Source organism: Notothenia rossii (genome assembly GCF_949606895.1).
Source record: "Notothenia rossii genome assembly, chromosome: 3".
NCBI classification, from domain to species: domain Eukaryota; kingdom Metazoa; phylum Chordata; class Actinopteri; order Perciformes; family Nototheniidae; genus Notothenia; species Notothenia rossii.
In genome coordinates this window covers 60,947,809-60,966,736 of record NC_136901.1, presented here as the reverse complement: position 1 = coordinate 60,966,736, position 18,928 = coordinate 60,947,809, and the positions used below count along the sequence as shown (strand labels likewise).

The 18,928-nt window shown below is 43.8% G+C and overlaps 1 protein-coding gene across 4 annotated transcripts; it reads left to right on the top strand.

Annotated features, from left to right (window-relative positions):
* Positions 1 to 445: 445 nt before the first annotated feature.
* Positions 446 to 5,121, top strand: LOC307034418 (uncharacterized protein). Of its 4 annotated transcripts, XR_013806886.1 has the most exons (6): positions 446 to 562; positions 953 to 1,013; positions 1,773 to 2,380; positions 2,488 to 2,625; positions 3,709 to 4,336; positions 4,990 to 5,121. XR_013806886.1 is itself a non-coding variant. In XM_079673266.1 (5 exons), exons 4-5 carry the CDS (start codon positions 2,571 to 2,573, stop codon positions 4,254 to 4,256), a joined length of 603 nt encoding a protein of 200 aa, XP_079529392.1. In that variant the 5' UTR covers positions 446 to 562; positions 953 to 1,013; positions 1,773 to 2,233; positions 2,488 to 2,570; the 3' UTR covers positions 4,257 to 5,121. The 4 variants fall into 4 exon arrangements, 3 of the variants coding, with proteins under 3 accessions (XP_079529392.1, XP_079529391.1, XP_079529393.1); XM_079673266.1 differs by having other exon boundaries at positions 1,773 to 2,233; positions 3,709 to 5,121; XM_079673265.1 differs by having other exon boundaries at positions 3,709 to 5,121.
* The last annotated feature ends 13,807 nt before the right edge of the window (positions 5,122 to 18,928 follow it).

Genomic DNA, 18,928 nt, shown 5'->3' with positions numbered 1-18,928 from the left:
TTTAACAGCTCAAAATAAACATACCTGCAAACCATGGAATAGACACAAAGATACACAGTTTAGCCACAGTACAGTGAGATGTTGCTCTACAAAGGAAAGTTTCACATCAGTGACGTAAATGCCACATGCACTCCTCCAGAACGTTAGCGGCTAACTAGTTAGCTGGAAAACGGCTCACTCTCAGTTTATGTACAATTCTTATAAAAAGTGATACACTACGGAATCTAAAGACATTTAGCTAAACATAAAATATAACCAATAAATGCAGATGGATTATACACAGAATAGTACACATAGATCACAATTATTATTATTTTTACAACTGAGTGATGAGAGCAACAACTCACCCAAAGCTAAGAATCCTCTATACTGCGTACATCTATACTTCAAACCAGCACCATATAGACTGAGAGTTACGTCATCTCCGTTAACTCCAATGGACCAATTCTTTACAGCAATGGCGGATCGTGGAGCCTCTCAATCGTTCCCCGGAAGTTAGCACCAAGGCTAGCAGAGCTGTAGAGTTGCAGCATAATAGACCGTTCGTGACGGACTTTTAAAGGTAAGAAGAAGTTTAAAGATTTATATTGCGGATATTATCAGTACATCTGATTCAAATTAACATGTGTATTAAAGGACGTCAGTAGATTATCCCTAAATTAGTAGATTTAGGGAACGTTTACAGATAACAGATTAAGCTAGGATACCGGATCAAGTTAGCAACACACGTTGAACAGCCTTTTAATTGTAAATTCCGTTCTCTTAATGTCATTTCGTCCAACGTTGTTGAATTAGAGAAGAGGGTCTTCTAAAAGGGATTGTATGCAGGGGTAGAGGCAGTTAAATATTAGATAAATATAACTTTGGTGCGTGTAAGAGTTAGTGTTTTTAGCAGAGCCATATTGTGTCCTTGTGGTTATGTTGATTATTACCTGTCTGTATAATGTTGCAGCTCAGCTGATTTTGGATTGATGGCAAAGGGAGAGGGACTTAAGTGAGAGTGAAAACACAAGGTAAGTTTAATACTACTGTTTTATATAAGTAAGCATACTAAACATGTATTCTATCACTGTATTATATAAGTAATCTTGTTAGTAACCTACTATATCGCAGGTGGAGGGGCAGTGATGTTACAGGTGGAGGAGCAAAACTGCAAGACTGCAAACTCACAAGACAGAGAAATCAAAGTTTGTTCTCCAGAGAAGAGGTTGATTTCACTTAAATTTTTTATTTCATATTTTCTAAAGATGTGGAAATGGAAAAAAACAAAACTTGAGAGCTGTAACCAAGACAACTGTAACAACATGAGTAGAGAGCCACCAAGGTTTTTCAAGTCCCTCTCTTGCTCCATTTTGCCAACCCAAACTTCCAGGTACATGACGGGACACCTTGCTGGTTTTTGTTGTTTACGCTCCTCTGGCTGGGTGCTGGCAGGTGGAGGGCAGTGATGTTGGCAGGTGGAGGGGCAGTGATGTTACGGGTGGAGGGGCAGTGATGTTAGCTGGGTGCTGGCAGGTGGAAGAGCAATGTTTAGTCCAAATATTTCCATTGCAACGACTAATGGAAATGATTGCAGCTGTGGATCTGTTTGGGGGTTGCTGGATGTGGTAGCTTGGCTGCTGTTTTTCCTTTTCACCTTTTTGGATTGGCTCTTGCTTCCAAAATGGCCATCTTTTAATTATTCTTTTTTTCCGTCATTTCTGATTTGTTTGGCCTCAATTCTCAGCCTCAGCCGTATGAATCTTTTTATGAGTTTTTGTTGTACTCCACAGCATGACGGAAGCCTGCTGGAGAGGGCCTGAGCTTCTTTCTCCAAGACACCCACTGCATTGGGGAGCTGCATGAGGGAGGAACCAGCCTTGGTCCTAAATAGTTCCTCAATTTGGTGAATGAAGTCAAAGGCTTCTTGGGAGGGACGACAAAGAGCACCTGCCTTGAAGTCTTTCAAGTCCACTAACAAGCTGTTGTCACCAGAAGGACTCTCACATGGTGCTCTGTTGCAATTTAGCATTTTACACAGATGCTGGTAAACTTGATGATTTTGTGGACGATGTAGCCTGCAAGATGGAAGACAATACATTTCTCAGTTTTTGTGAGGTCAGGTGCAGCTGCTCTGTTCACAGCCATCAGCTATTCCACTCTGACTGATGGAGTGATTTTTGGCTCCCCTGTGTCCAGGAAGTCTGCCAAAAAGCTACTGTGGTCTTCCTGGTAGCTCCCAGAGCTGATGGTGGTGAGGAACTGCCCCACAGATATGATTATCAGTGCATGATGGAATTCCACTGGAGTTGGGACAGGATTTTTAGGCCTCACACAGCTGAATGTATTTTCAAGGCAGTCTTGTGTGAACCTTGTCGTTAACACAAACCTGTGTCCTTGTGTAAGCATCTCCTCTTGTATGGCCAAAATGGATGTTGTTGCCATTATCACCCCTGTTTGAACAGGCTTCCAACCTCTCTTTTGACTTATCTTTATCCCACGAAACAGATGGACGATGTTCTGGAGGACGGTGATGGCCTTTTGGTACTCCTCCATCTTGAGCCTGGTCAGGGCTGTAATTGGATGGCAAGATGACATCAGATGAAACCAACGATCAACCTGCTCCAGGAACCACGCTGTCGTCAGGTAGGACAGAGGGCGGTTTTCTTGTTCTACCATGTATTTCAGCCCAGCACTTGTAGCCTTACTGAACACATTTAGAGCAAGACCAACCTTCATCTTATCAAAGTGACTTGGCTCGATGGCTGCAGCTGAACGATGGGGAGCTATTTTTAAGGCCATCCCTTCCTGAAAGGTCAATAAGTCCTTAATGGGGACCACAGAAACCTCGTTAGAGGGGAGGTTCTCTCTGTTAACAACATCCTCAGGAATTATGAAGACCTGCCCACGGACAAGGGCACTTTTTAAAAATGTTACCAGATGTGGGACATCGGGCATGAAATAAAGCTGCCTGTCTGGTTTTGCTGGATGTGGCACCGATGTTTTATTTTGGTCCACCCCAAAGGATTTCCACATGGCTTGGTTAGGGCTACCCATGTCGGTGGTGACATCAAGCACATGTAGCCCTATGGATGCTGCCCTCTGTATTATATCAATAATGATTGGCCTGTACTCTGCTCCATTGGTAGAATTGCCAGTGTAATGATATGCCACTACTTGCTTCCACCGTGTTGTGTTTCCAGCCAACATAAACACACAAGCATGTGTTGCCACCCCTGTCACATCACCGTACAGTTTGCCTGTAATCATGTCTAACTCCACACTTGGTGTGTTTGCCATTTCATCCAAGGTCCACACACACTCCCTTTCAAGGTCTGTCAATCTATCTGCCTTCAATTTTAGGAAATCAAAGACCTCTGTCAACACACCAGGCTCAAACTTAACACATTGCATCCTTCTTTGCAGTGTCCTTATTCCTGGAAGGGGAATCTGCAATTCCTGCAGAGTTTTGCAACCCGTTGGTCTGCACGCAAAGCACATTTTTAAAGCCTTCTTAATTGTCTCATTGCTCCATTTCATCCCCTTTGTGGTGAGTCTGCCTAATGCCTTAAGTTGGTCTTTTGAAAACGTTTTCTTATATTTGTTGTCCCTAATTTTCATTGTTTTCTTGAGAGCTGCATTTTCCTTCCTGATTTTTCTTAGTGCAGCCTTTGCTTCTTTGGTGATTCCTTCTTGGTTCTTTAATTTTCTCTTTAATTTTTTTAATAGATCTGTTTGACTGGCTGCTGGTTCCCTCGTATGCTGACTGGCTGCTGGTTCCCTTGTATGCGGACCGGCTGCTGGTTCCCTCGTATGCTGACTGGCTGCTGGTTCCCTCGTATGCTGACTGGCTGCTGGTTCCCTCGTATGCTGACTGGCTGCTGGTTCCCTTGTATGTTGACTGGCTGCTGGTTCCCTCGTATGCTGACTGGCTGCTGGTTCCCTCGTATGCTGACTGGCTGCTGGTTCCCTTGTATGCTGACTGGCTGCTGGTTCCCTCGTATGCTGACTGGCTGCTGGTTCCCTTGTATGCGGACCGGCTGCTGGTTCCCTCGTATGCTGACTGGCTGCTGGTTCCCTTGTATGCGGACCGGCTGCTGGTTCCCTCGTATGCTGACTGGCTGCTGGTTCCCTCGTATGCTGACTGGCTGCTGGTTCCCTTGTATGCTGACTGGCTGCTGGTTCCCTCGTATGCTGAGTGGATGCTGGTTCCCTCGTATGCTGACTGGCTGCTGGCTGAGTGGTTGTTGTCCGCCCTCCCTGTCTCTCCTCACTAGCCATGTCCTGTCTTTCTTCACCCTCACTTTCCTTTCTCTCAGTCTCCTCATCCCTTCTTCCCTCAATCTTTGAGACTAATGTAAGTAGAAGACATGGCACTACATTTTCGAACATTTAAAATATTATACCACTTAAAAATAAGAAGTATGACTTTTGTTACTAAGAGTTCATACTTATTATACCTGTGTCACCTTTCACACTATAGCTGTGATCATGAGCTATGGGCTTTGTAGATACAGGTCCCGGGGTGAATCGTGGTGCAGGGGCCATTCTCTTTTTGACCACAGGGCGATGCACGAAGATGGTGGGTATAGCCTCTGCTCTCAGCCTAGTCTTGCCCTTTTTTGTCTTGACAAACTGGTCTGCTTCAAATTGTGTGACTTGAGGTTACTTCACACACAGAACAACTCAGTTTTGTCTGCCCACATACATATTCAATAGTGGTTGAATACACAGTATTAGGAAACACTTTATACTTACTGGACATGTTATACTCATTACATACTGTATATAAAATATGAACAAGAATGTGAGACAACTTTATAGAAATTCATATCACATCTGTTACTGCTGCCATTTGTCATACTTTGTTAAACTCACACATAATAAAGTTCCATAACTTCAGTTGGGAACAAAGACCACACCTTATCTCCCCACGGCAATTTCCCATCCAATAGGTGTGCTATATAGGTGTGTATAACCCTTTCTCCTGTCTGTTACTCCCTCTTTCAGCACAAGAACCAGAGGGGGATTCAATGGAGCCTGAATACCTGCATTGAGACCCTCACCCTGCACCCTGAGTCTCAACTCTGTGTTTTTCAAGCCTTTCCCTGTTTTTTTGTATTAAACAAAACATTAAGCTTTCCCAATGGTGTGGTTTTCGTTTTGTGAAAAAGTTCAAATGCAGTGTTTGTATATAATAACCTCACATATTTTTTTGCTGTTGGTCGTGAAATTGCTCCTGCTGACTTGAGCCAGCTATTTTTTCCTGCGCTCTGTGTCAGTGGGGAAGCCGTACATTCGTACTCTTTTCTCGGAGCGATTTCAGCATCCCCAGGCAGCACAGCAAACCATGGTGGCGACTAGGAGGCAGCACAGCAAACCAGGACAACACGGAGGAAAAGGCACAGACAAACTGCATGATATGCTATTCAATGTTTATTGAATTCCATGTATTTGCAATGGATGTTCCTAAAACAACACATTTAATATCATCATCATCATCATGCTGCTGCTGCTGCTGCTGCTGCTGCTGCTGCTGCTGCTGCTGCTGCTGCTGCTGCTGCTGCTGCTGCTGCTGCTAGTCCTTTGATAGTCACCTGTCCATCTCCTTTCCTTTCTTAAAGCCATAAAGATGACATTAGTCATTTCGATAACTTGTGTCCTCAATTACCATGGGATTACTGAAACTACCATGAATTTAAGAAAATGGTAGAAATTAATCTAATCTGAATTTTGAAGCATTCGTTTAGATCCCCTCCCTCTAAATATATCAACAAACATTAGAAAGTGATGCTCCTGACTACCATACAAGTTTAAGAAGATAATATTGGTTTTAAAGAATTCAAAGCTTTAAACAGCAACAGGCTCTTTAAACAAGGCACTGTTAGCCTAACATGTAAACTAGTTGTTCACACTAATCCTAATATTATCACTTAATATTAGCAAATTCTATTTTATTTTTTAAAACATATTGATGTAAATACATACACATATCGATTTGTTGTATAAATATTGCAAATCAAAACCTTTATTCACTAATAATTACCAAAAATCGTAGTTCTATCTCCTGTTATCAATGCATTCACATTGCCCGCAATGAACTTCCGGGGAACGATCCTCGTCTGCATGAACCACGTGACGATAACTGTTTTTGGACTTCCGTTGTCGTAACTCTTCTATCTATATGGCGCTGCTTCATACTAACACTGACGGATTCCCAAAATGCACCACATTCAGCGCAACACTAGCTTCTGGCTGCAGCTTTTCAAAATAAAAATAAAATGATAAAACTATGGCTGTAGTCCCAGTTTAACAGGATTATTTCTTTGGCGATTATTTTCAATCTGACTTCATATTCATACCTGCCAACCCTACCGATTTGGGCGGTAGTCTACCGATTTGGGCGGTAGTCTACCGCTTTTTACATGTTTCTACCGCAGGGGTGGGGAACCTTCGGCCATATACGGCCCGCGAGACCATTTGATACGGCCCTCGAGGTAATTTATAAACAAACGCAAAAATGTAAGAAATCTAGACCGCAAAATAATTAAACAAGCGAGTGCCTGTTTTTCCTGGCCAAGGTCAGGGTCCTTGAACATAACACGAGCCTAACGTGTCATCACATGGTATATGTCTCCTCCATAGACTGTATATATAAATGGACGTAGTCAGGGGTTAAGTTGTGATTTTATATTTGGGGGGGCTGTGTTTTTTTTTTTGGGGGGGGGGGGCAATATATGATGCCCAATCCTAAATCAACTGCTCCTGTATCAGATGCACTATTTCATGCCACCAATCGAGAAAGTAAACATAGAAATTATGTCAAATAGACCGTCTTTTTATTAGTATTATTTAACTGGAATGAATTTACATTTGAAATTATTAATATATACACAAACATTTTTCACAAATTACAGACCTTCAAATTGCCATTTTAAATCACACTTACTCAAGAACATTAAAAAACAACTATATGAGTACAGAGAAATATTATCTGAATTGATTGAGGAATGAAAGTCAACATCAATATAAGCAGTTCAACAACATTACTGTATGTACGACCAGCTACTTCATCAAATCCCAGATGGGCTGATAGGGGGAAGCCTGTGTAGTCGTGCATCTTTGTCTACAGGCTAAATGGTCTGCAGACCTCCTGGTAGCTACCCACTTCCTCACATATTTTGTGGGGTCCCAAGAGGTAAGAGGAGGTCCAACCATTTGAATGAACATTAGAGCAGAGACATTTTGAGTTTTCAGTTGTGAGCGCATTGATGTTATAACTGCATTCATTTCATTTCATTCATTTCTCTCACACTCTGCACTGCTCACAGCAATGGTGTCCACTGCATTCTTAAGCTTTAGAAGGGACATGTGCATCGGCACACTGGCATTCTCCTTAAAATCCCTATAACTTTGCTTAACACCAGAGAATCCGAATTTCAAAAGAGTGCATAGCTCTCTTATTTCACACTCACCATACATTAATGGACAGGGCTTGGGCATGTCTTTGTATCAAGAACATTGGCCTTTTGAAAGAGGGATTCCTCTTCACTTGAGACCATCCTTGTTTCCATGCTTTTGCATAGTGCTGCTTAAAACTTTGTGGGATCTATTATCTTCTGCCTTGGGTCATTGCATAGTGTTATGCCATTAAAAACACCTCACATGCAGTTTTGTAGAAGAGACCACTGTCTGGGTTCCTGCTCATGGTTTTAAAAACATCTAGCTGTCTTTTTATCAGATTTACTGATTGAGACAGTCTAATATCTCTCGACTGTAGAGCCTCAGACAGGTCTTTCATCTCCTCAAGTACATCCATCATCAGTCCCAGATTTTTAACAAAAGCAACTGACGTCAGCTTTGCTGCTAGCCCCTCATACATGCATCTATCATTTGAGGAACGGTTCACATCTACACTTGCAGATGTGAGGTGATGATAGAGTGCAGCATACATGGTCCAAACAGCATTTACTGTCCTAAAAGATGAAGCCACCCACCTTATCCAGAGGACGCGACCAATATTCCTCAAGCATACACCTACTTCAGAGACTGCAGCATCAAGCTCTCTTAAGTTCTTTGGTGACTGATGATAGACAGTATAGCTTGTTAAGAAAAGCTGTGAAGTGGTTGGTTTTCGGTGCAGTGCTTGACTGCATCTGACACAGACAACTCCAACCTATGGATTAGACAATGCCAGCCTATGAGACCTGGGTACTTACTTCTCAGTTTTGTGTAGACGCCATTCTTTCTGCCTACCATTACGGAGGCTCCATCTGAGCAGAATCCCACCAGACATTCTTTCAGAAAAGCATCATCAAGACCATATTTATGTAGACAGTTCAGTAGTTGACTAATGATTCCATCTGCAGTTGTACTCTCTAGCTCGAAAAGATCTAGGAAAAAGGTCACTGGCTCGGAGCTATCAACTGACGTTCTTAGGTACACAATAAGACAAGACTTCTTGCTTAATGATGTGCTTTCATCCACAAGAACAGTTAGCTTTGGTCGGGTCACTTTGATACTTGCCAATAGGGCTTCCCTCATTTCTTTTGAGATAAAATGTACAATGTCTGTACATGTAACATTTGAGTGGAGTACTCGGCCAACATTTACACCATTTATAATTTGTAGTTCTATTAGTCCAGGATGATCAGAGTATGGCCGGTTATTTTTTGCAATGTGGTATGCCATTCTAAAGACATTATGGGTGGAAGCCAAAATGTATTTTTGAGTTTTTAGAAAGATTGATTTTAAAGCTTCTTAATTTTGTCTTTTTACTATGTCCTGTGCTAATTTGTGACTCTGTGAGACACTATGTTCATTTATTTTCTTTCTCAAAGATTTCATTTGCTTCTCATTGCTGTTGCCATATGGGCCTACCCTACAGTTCTGCCATTCAGTAGAGAATGAGTACCTGTTTCCCTGTTGTCATTGCCCCAAGGGATCCCACTTCCCTGCATGATTTGCATCCTATTTTTTTATTTCCAACTATTAGAAATGTATATTTCTGTGTAAAATATTCCAATTGACTTTGATTCCAGCAGTCAGGCAAGTTGTCAGCCTTTCCTACACTGCTTCCCTGCTCTGCTCCTCTGTCCTCCTCAGGCTGCTCTGCTCTGCTCTCCTCAGGCTGCCGTGCTCCTCTGTCCTCCTCAGGCTGCTCTGCTCTCCTCTCCTCAGGCTGCCCTGCTCCTCTGTCCTCCTCAGGCTGCTCTGCTCTCCTCTCCTCAGGCTGCCCTGCTCCTCTGTCCTCCTCAGGCTGCCCTGCTCCTCTGTCCTCCTCAGGCTGCTCTGCTCCTCTGTCCTCCTCAGGCTGCCCTGCTCCTCTGTCCTCCTCAGGCTGCTCTGCTCTCCTCTCCTCATGCTGCTCTGCTCCTCTGTCCTCCTCAGGCTGCTCTGCTCTCCTCTCCTCAGGCTGCCCTGCTCCTCTGTCCTCCTCAGGCTGCTCTGCTCTCCTCTCCTCATGCTGCTCTGCTCCTCTCCTCTCCTCAGGCTGCTCTGCTCCTCTCCTCTCCTCAGGCTGCTCTGCTCCTCTCCTCTCCTCAGGCTGCTCTGCTCTGCTCTACTCTCCTCAGGCTGCTCTGCTCCTCTCCTCTCCTCAGGCTGCTCTGCTCTGCTCTGCTCTCCTCAGGCTGCTCTGCTCTGCTCTGCTCTCCTCAGGCTGCTCTGCTCTGCTCTGCTCTCCTCAGGCTGCTCTGCTCTGCTCTCCTCAGGCTGCTCTACTCCTCTCCTCTCCTCAAGTTCCTCCACTCCCTTCCCTTCTTTACGCTGCTCTGATCCTCTCTCTTTTCCAAGCTGCCCTGCTCGCCCATCACCTGCCTTGTTCTGCTCAACTCTGCATTTAAATGTAGGATAATTAACAAAGGAACTTATGGTGAATAAATAAAAGTTGCAAATGGCTTTGACACGCTAAGTAGCAGTGATGCCTTGCATACCTTTTAAAGAAGTCTGTATGTTTCCTCCTCTTTGCTTCACTCATTTCTGCATCATGCCTCACTTTAAACTCTGAAACTTTCAAAGAGAAAGGAAATAAATATATGCATATCTCAGCTTTATGCACACACATACATAGCATCAGGCTGGGATCAGTTATTTCATGAGAGGGGTACAATAAAAGCAGGTTAAATTGACAAAGACAGTATAAAGTAATTTTGTAAAATAAACATAAAATACAATAATTGGTATTTGTTTTGGTAAATTAAAGTGACAACTTAATTAAAAAACATAAACAGTATTTGCTTTTATAAGGTAATGAACAGTTAATCTCTACTGTACATCCGGGTCTCTAATTTGATTTAATTCCAATAAATCGTAATATTGTAGCCTGTTTTTGGAGGGGAGCCATAGGGGGGTTCCTACCCTAGAACCGCATGGTTTAGGAAACGGGCGTTCTGCACGGAGGAACCGCAGCAGAGTCCCGCGGGAGGTGCTGCGGTGTAAAGCTCACGATCGGAGCAGAGACACACATTCACTGACAAAGCCGACAAACTATAGCTGCTCGCAGAGATCTGCTATTCTAAAATAAAGTCAACAATATCGACCAGTGGCGGCGCAAGAGTATTTTTGTTGGGTAGTCTATGGTAGGGCTAACCCATACAGTGGTGGGGCTCGAGTCAGTATTTGTAATGTAATTACATACACGCTATATCGCACCCCTTGACAGTGAAACGCCACGCGTGAGGCTTTTATTAGCCTCCTTTTATCAGCTAAATTACATCGAGAGCAACAGGTGTGAGTTAAACAATACAATAGCCTATTCTGCTAATTCCAAGTTGTTACAACATGCTACGCAACGGCAAAAACAAGAAAAGTTTGCATATAGAATTGACACGGAGAGGGAGAGAGAGAGAGGGAGAGTGAGGGAGAGACAGACAGACAGACAGAGAGAGAGGGAGACAGAGAGACACACAGCATACTTGTCAACCCTCCCAATTTTCGCGGGAGACTCTCGATTGCATTGCCCTCTCCCGGTTTCCTCCCGGGGTCATATTTCTCCCGCATTTCTCCCGATTTCTGACAAAATCAGATTTACTCAGGACTGTTTCCACTCAGACTTTAATACAGCTACACCATTGTTTGGTTTCCATGATAAAACGTCTCTTTAGTAGCGCGCGCAACTGAAAGACTGAGAGGGTGAGGCAGATAGTCACAGAAAACAGAACAAGAATTGACAACTACTCTACTCTCTGCTCACTACTTTCCTGTAAAATACAGGTCCAGCCCACACATATGCTCCATCAAGGATGGTGATACAGGCCGCAAGGCATTGCACTTACAACTACAATAAGCATGTTAATGTTAATCTAACAGCTCCGGCGAAACACTAGCACCCCCCTATTTTGCATTTTGAAATGCTCCCGACTTCTGAGGTCTCAAGGTTGGCAAGTGCCTTACTCCTCTGCTTATTGATAGCCAGCAGGCCCAGGTTGCTGTTCCGTGTGTAACGGGTCACAACCGTAAGCGACCTGTTATCGTTCAGGAAACACAGCGAAGCATCTAGGTGTCTTTTCTGGCGTTTATTCTGAGAACGAAACACAATATTCTCCTTAAATCCACGCTGCACATCCTCCGCAGCACTCACTTCAATGTCATCTTTAGTATTTATAGATTAAGAAATGAACAAGAAAATCTTATCAAGTAATCACACAAAAATACAAACACAAACATACCTGAGAACAAAACACAACATTCTCCTTAAATCCATGCTGCACATCTTTACAAAAGAAAAGAAAGGTTAACATGTAAACAAAAAAAATGACGCAGATCGCGTCTAATTCCCGCCAAAATCACACCACAGATATCACTAAAAAAATACAATTTCCTACGGTGAAAACCAAACAAAAACGGGTCAACAAGGTACCCAAATTAACACTCAACAACACACATCACTTCCATCAACCCAAACAGCCGGTCCATCACACAAAACCGCAATGATTTGTAACACCTCTCCCAGCACAGCTTACCCTCCGCAGCACTCACTTCAATGTGAGGGGAAAGCGGAAATGACATACAGGAAATAGAAAAAGATGTGCAACGGGAAAGTGTTCCCACCAGAAACATAACTCAAAAACATCAAAAGTAAACAATCTCTTAAAAATAAAATTCACAACCCATTATAAATCGTAATTTATAACTATATTTATGTCTACACATTTTTAACTCCGTTACACGTGCATCACCACTGCTGTTTCTTAGATAATTCTTGATGCGACGGAGACAGGAGAAGCAGAGGTCACAGGCAGAGTCAGGGAAATGCATATGAGTCTGTGTAAATCCGTGAAGGCATCCTTGTAGGGTCGCATTAAAGCGCCTGTTCGACTTGTTGTACCTCAATGCGAGGGCGTTTAAGAACAAATCTATCCATCCGAAAAATACAATTAATCCTAAAGTTCTGCTGTCTGTCTGCAATTTACTCGGCGCGAGTTTGGGGACTGTGAACGTGACGTATCGGTAATGCATGACACAGCAGACCCAACGTTTCGTTGCTCTGATTGGCTGTAGGTCTATTCAAATTGCATTCGAAGGCATTTTGATCTGACCGCGGCCGTGCTGATACTATAACGCGAGAGAATTTCCACACCTTTTAGTGTATAAAACTCCCCCATTACTATTTCTTACACCCCTCTAGCATAAGCCCGAATGGTCTCAACCATATTGCGTCAGTAACGTGCACTTCAGGATCAGTTTGTGTGTTGTGGACACGACCGGTAGATTTTCGCAATCCGTGTTCTCAACATGCTTACTTTAGCATCATTTTTCATGGTCGGGCTAAGGTAGGGCTAAGCCATTTGTTGGTATGGCTATAGCCTACCCCAGCCATACCCTGGCGCCACCACTGAATATCGACCATTGGCTGGTGTCTTTCTCTTAGCTTAAGAAACGCTTGATTTGATCAAAAGTTAGTCAAACAAAAAAACGTTATTTAACGTAATGGTAGTCGAACGTAAAACCAGAATATCAGACAAATTCATGTTAAGAAACCTGTCAGCGTATTACCTATTTTTCTCCACACTTTTTCCCGGATTCACCTGTCACTCTGCTGGCTGTCTGTGTGACTGACGGAAGAGACTGTGTGGTCGCCGATCAGCCAAGTAGATTTGAAGAAAATAAACAAAGGGGAAACCCGCGAAAAATTTGAAAAGTGCAAGTCATTATCGCGTCATCTTATTTATGTTCCCTACAGCTATAAAGAGTGTTTTATTGATTTTTAGAATTATTAAGAACCTTAAACATATCGAAAGAAAACTTACTGCTAACAGTGTAGTTCCCCTATATAAACGTTACATTCATAATCAAATGAGACAATCTGCAAGAGAATTAGCTATATTTAGTTATTCTTAATGCTTTTCATTCACACGTTAAGGAAAGAAGTACCGATAGGCCTACATAGCAGAACAATTGTGGCGATGTTGAGCTTAATAAGCCTTGTTCAACATAATTTATTTAGCTAATACTACAGCAGGCGAACCAAGTCTGCGTTTCGTTGCATTCCTTGATCTCCAGTTATAACGACGGACTCCATCGCCCGGACCTAACGGAGCCGCAGTGGGCTAGCTCTGGGACGCCGGCTGGAGCTAGCCCCCTGCGGCTCCGTTAGCTCCGGCGGCCACCACTGGGATAATTGGGTCCCCTATTAACATTTGCTCCCGTTTAGCATTATGGGCGTCATAGCCATAGACTATAAAAGTCTTACCCAAGGCTGAATCATAAACTAAAATGTATATGTATGTATAAAGGGTTACGTCCTTAGCTGGCTAATAAGTAACAAGCTAAGCTGCCAAGCACACAAACACCTGCGAACGGGATTAACATGTATAATATTATCATTTTAGACATCTTGGAAGTGCTGTTAGTACATTCAAGCGCACAGCACAACATTTAAATTGTCTGGTATTTGTAACAATATTCCCTAAAAGGCACAATCACCACGAACACGGCTAAAGCTAAAGGGTCAAGTACAGTACTATGACTAACTAACGTTGTAGCCTCTATGGTTGTAGCCTAGCAGAGTGGAAAAGTTGCTGTTAGCTGACAGTGAGGCATGTACATGTCCATCAAAGTGACCACGCCCTAATTTATGCAAAAACTTTAAGATATAAATAAAAGGGTCGTGTTAGAAAAAGATTCACTCACAGATTCATAATCATGAAGGTGGAATCTAACTATATCGATAATAATATTTATTGCATCCATGGGTAGAAACATGTTTTTCTGCTGTAAAGTTGGGCATTTTAACATGGTGGTCTATGGAAATTGCTCCTTTCTGCAGTCAGTCCCTAGCGGCCCATGTATGAACTGCAGTGTGTTGCACTTCCGTATTGGCGTCCCGGCTGTTCCCCAGAGTTTGCCACTTGGTCTCGTCTGACAGGGGTGCTGTTCTGCCAGAGAGCGCCAGAACGCGGCTCCAACACTTCAAAAATTGCAGAGCAGCTGCACCCACTTAAATCATGTCCACATGGATATGAAACTAATTACATTTGCACATATCTTGTGTCCATATCTTTCTGTTTTGGTGGTCATGCCACAACCGTGCACGTGCATGCATGCGCGAGTCATGATAAGTGATACGGTGAGTGAAGCAGGTAGGACCCAAACGCAGATAACACTTGATATAACCTTTATTTCAAGGTCTAACATAAACTTGGAACAGACAAAACACTCTCCGGTGAACTAAGTCACACACAAAAGAAGCACCAACACTGAACACAGGAGGACACAAGACTAAATACACAGAAGGGTAATCACAGGACAAGAAACAGCTGGGCAGGGGAGGAGAAACACAAGGGCCACAGGTGAACACAATCAGATAACGAGACATACCAGGGAACTAATGACAAGAGGAAAAACACAGGGAAAAGGACCAGACAATAACCCAGAGGAAAACATGACATGGAAAACGGCAAAAACACCCAAACCTACAAAACTACAACCGTGACATGAACTTAGGAGTGTGACAGTAAGATATCTGGATTAAGAGGTTGCTTTTTCTTTGCACAGCATGAAAGAAAGGCCAAATGAATGGGCTGAGATTTTAGTTTTTTACGCAGAGGTCAATAATTTGTACGGCCCTCGGAGGATGTTGAAAAAATTGAATTGGCCCTTGAGAAGAAAAAGGTTCCCCACCCCGGTTCTACCGCCTACCGACTCAGCTGGCTTTCCCTATATATTTTCAATCTTCCCAAACTATAACAAATAAAAATGACTCTACATAGACACTGGACTCGACTTTTGGCGGACACCGTTTGCAGCGTGTCTGTGATCGCATCATACAAACAGTCCTCTGTGATTCTGAAAGAGAAACAACTTGCAGACCGGGGGTAACGCTGCCTTTCCTCTGCACCCCCGGGGCTGATGGGTCATCACTCCCAAATTAGTTTAGGGAACAGAGACGAGGCATTTGAGTACTGCAGGATTTCCCCGTTAGTATGAGTGTCTCGAAAACACATGTTGGCGACTGAAAGACATCCAGTGTTTGGTCTTTTCCGGAAGCATCCTACAGTGTCTCAACTCGAAGAGGACCACAAACACACACAAAATATAATACAATTTTGAGATTTGGGGATACTTTTTCTGACATTTTCAACACCAAACATGTCATTAATGTCTCTGTTTAGTGAACTACAGCAATCCGAAAGCCTGTACATTATTTATATCACGCTTTATCAGTAGAAACATGCAGGAAATGACTTTTTTAATGCAGTATTTTCTGATTTATGGCACAACACAAAGATATTTCGCTCTGTGCAAACCTTTGACTCTAATATGTCAACAACATGAAACAAGAATATGAACCTGGCTTTATCCAATGTTCACACAAGAGTTCTACATCCTGACACATCCTTCATCTACGCTGTCTCAACTGAAAGAGGACCAGAAACACATTAAAAATATAATGAAATGTGGAGACTTTGCGATATTTATCTCCCATTCTTTTACTTTTCGGGCATTTTACAGACCAGACATGTCGTTGATGCCACTGTTTACCAAACTACCACTTTTTCTGAAAAATGCATAAAATGATGCAATATATGTTAAATACATGGTTTATACATGTGATTACTGGGGTTCCATTTCTTCTGATTACCTAATTTGGGCGTGTACATTTGCCGCGCGCAAACCTACCTCTTTTGGATTTGGAAAGGTTGGGATGTATGCATATTGACAATTTTTAACAACAGAGGATGCTACATAACACACTTTAAGGAAAAGTCACGGACTGGGAGACTTTAATACGTTATTGAAAAAAAGTTACATACAATCAAAAAACAGCTGTGAGTAAAATGTACCCGTTGGCGGTTCTAGTGTTAATAACTTTTAAATCAAAGTTGTACAGGGATGAAAGCGGAACCACTTCACGCCCAGGACTTTAAGCCTTCTCTTGATCTTGATATTAATCTCGATAGATAAATACATTTGAAGAACTCTACAAAAGTACAAAGTGTGCCAACCGGGCTCCAGTTCCTCGTCTTGAAGGATGATTTGCTTTTTTCTCCGCTTGCATATCGGATCAATGTTCAAAAGCACAGCACTCTGACTTGAAGCTGCTGCTGCAAAACTCCCCATCCTTCATTTACTCTCAACCAGCAACTGCAGGTTATTCTATTAACAGGGTTAATGTTGCCTGAGCATTAATGTGACCCATCACAGTTGCAGCATGTTTTTGTCTTTGAACGAGGCAGCGGCAGCTTGTGTGTTCCACTTTGATTAACATGTGTACACACTCTTTGCCTCTCCTTCCATCTCACCGCTGTGTTCTCTAATGAGCTTCTGATGTAGTAGATTCCACCAGAGACCAGTGACACTATTAGGGTGAGATCTCCTCTCCAGAAAAGCTTTCATTGTACCTCCACCTACATACAGCAGGTATGACATATTTCGTTTTTCAGTGGAAGATTAGATTAAATGCATCTCCTGTGTTCTATCCTGATAGGTGAGTGAGGCCATGTTACATGTCTCTTTTAAGTTCCTCCACTCAACAGTGGGGACAGAGTGGTACACATATTAAACAGCCTGGAATCCAGCAGATACTCAACTCGGGTTTGGCAGGAATAGTGCAACAGAACAAAAAAAATCTCCGAACAAAGCCTTTGTAGTGACACATGGAACAAGATGTTTCACCAAAGAAAAATGCAAATTCCTATCAACGGGAACAAAATGTATCAGTATCAAACGCTCTTGACAATGAGAAGTCACACAAGACATGTCCTAATGAGGGAGAACAAAAAAAATGAACCTCAGACATTTTAATCTTTTAAAACCCCGGCAGGCAGTTCGTTGTTAGACACACCACATGTCATTGTGTTGATTTTTCCTCCAAACTCCCTTCCCTTCTTATTCATGCTTTATTTATTTATTTTGAGCCCCTATGGGGGCTCCCGCAACATCTTGCAAGAAACAGCGTCTGAGGGCTTCTTAACATTTAACAAACTATGAATGTGTCATACTCACTTAACGGGAAGAAACTCAGCTGCCTGACGATATGAACAATTTTTATCGAAACAAAGCACAAGTCTAACGCAGAGCCTCTGAATTAGCCCTGAGCGAAAAAATGCTAACGCACTTAGCACAGAACTGACAGTAGAAATACTGTATTACTGAGATTCCACAGATTCTAGAGGTATAAGTATTGTCACTGTGCGACCAAAACTTGCGGCAGCGCAGACAAACCCCGACAACACACAGCGTAGCTTTACGGAGCAAAAACGGGAAATATGTCTTACCTTTGCTGTTTTGTGATCAAAAGTTGTGTTCCATGGCATTAAAACGAAAAAAACACTGCTGAAGGTTAATCCAATGTGTCCGTGTCACTTTGAAATAATTAGTGATAATCAGAGGTGGGAGTAAGTCCTACATGTGCAAGTCATGAGCAAGTCTCAAGTCTTAACCTACAAGTCTCAAGCAAGTCCCAGCCTCCTGCCCTGGCTCCCCTTCAGCAGGGTCACAGCATTTCTCCATGGTCTTTCTAAGGTGCTCCCATATGACTCCGCTGGAAGAGATTCCCAATTCTGTGACAGGGGTCGAGGCCGGGGGGGCGGCCCCGTCGCGGAGGTCGAGCCAGCACCACCGGCTGGTCCAAGTCCAGGTGAGCAGCCTTCACCCGGTCCACCGAGACGTGCTCGGCTCTGCCACCCAGGTCGACCACCATCGAGGCCGCCGAGCGGAGCTCCACGGGATCCCGGGACACCTGAGTTCCGTGCCGAGCAGTGGGGTTCGGAGCAAAGGCCTCAGCGGCGTCCTGCAGTAAAGCCCGCTGGGCCGTCGCCGACAAGGGAGCCGATGCGTTTGGGAGGAAATCCCCCGGAACCCTCAGCAGCTGACCGTAGACCATCTTGGCCGTGGAGCACTGCAGATCCTCCTTAGGCGCGGTCCTCAGGCCCAGCATCACCCAAGGCAGCTTGTCGACCCAATTACCATCCGTCAGGTCGGCCTTGAGGGCCGCCTTCATGGAGCAATGGAACCGTTCACATAGGCCGTTAGCATGAGGGTGGTAAGCGGTAGTCCTGTGAAGCTTAACCCCCAAACCACTCGCCACGGCGTTCCAGAGCTCGGACGTGAACTGTGAACCCCGGTCTGAGGAAATGTCTGACGGGGTGCCAAACCGACACACCCACGAAGCAATGAAAGCCCAGGCTATGTCAGCCGCCGATGTTGACACGAGAGGGACCGCCTCCGGCCAACGGGTCGTCCTATCCACCATGGTGAGGAGATAGGAAAAGCCCTGAGAGAAGGGTAATGGACCAACCAGGTCGATGTTGACGTGGTCAAACCTCCTCTCAGGCACCAGGAAACGCTCTAAAGGGGCCTTCGTGGGGCGGCCACCAAGCGCAACGAAGGCTTACCGCCGGTGTGTGACAGGTCGTGCACTGCCTCAAACCCGGAGCGCCTCCAACTGGCGGGAACGACTGGCCGTCCCACAGGAGAGTAATGCCCGCGTCGCCGAACACCACTT

Bases quoted from the DNA above. Each gene is read 5' to 3' on its own strand.
- LOC307034418 (XM_079673267.1), top strand. From the start codon at position 2,571: ATGACATCAGATGAAACCAACGATCAACCTGCTCCAGGAACCACGCTG. The intron at 2,626-3,708 runs GTAGGACAGAGG...TTTTTTTAATAG, and splicing joins AGGAACCACGCTGTCGTCAG to ATCTGTTTGACTGGCTGCTG.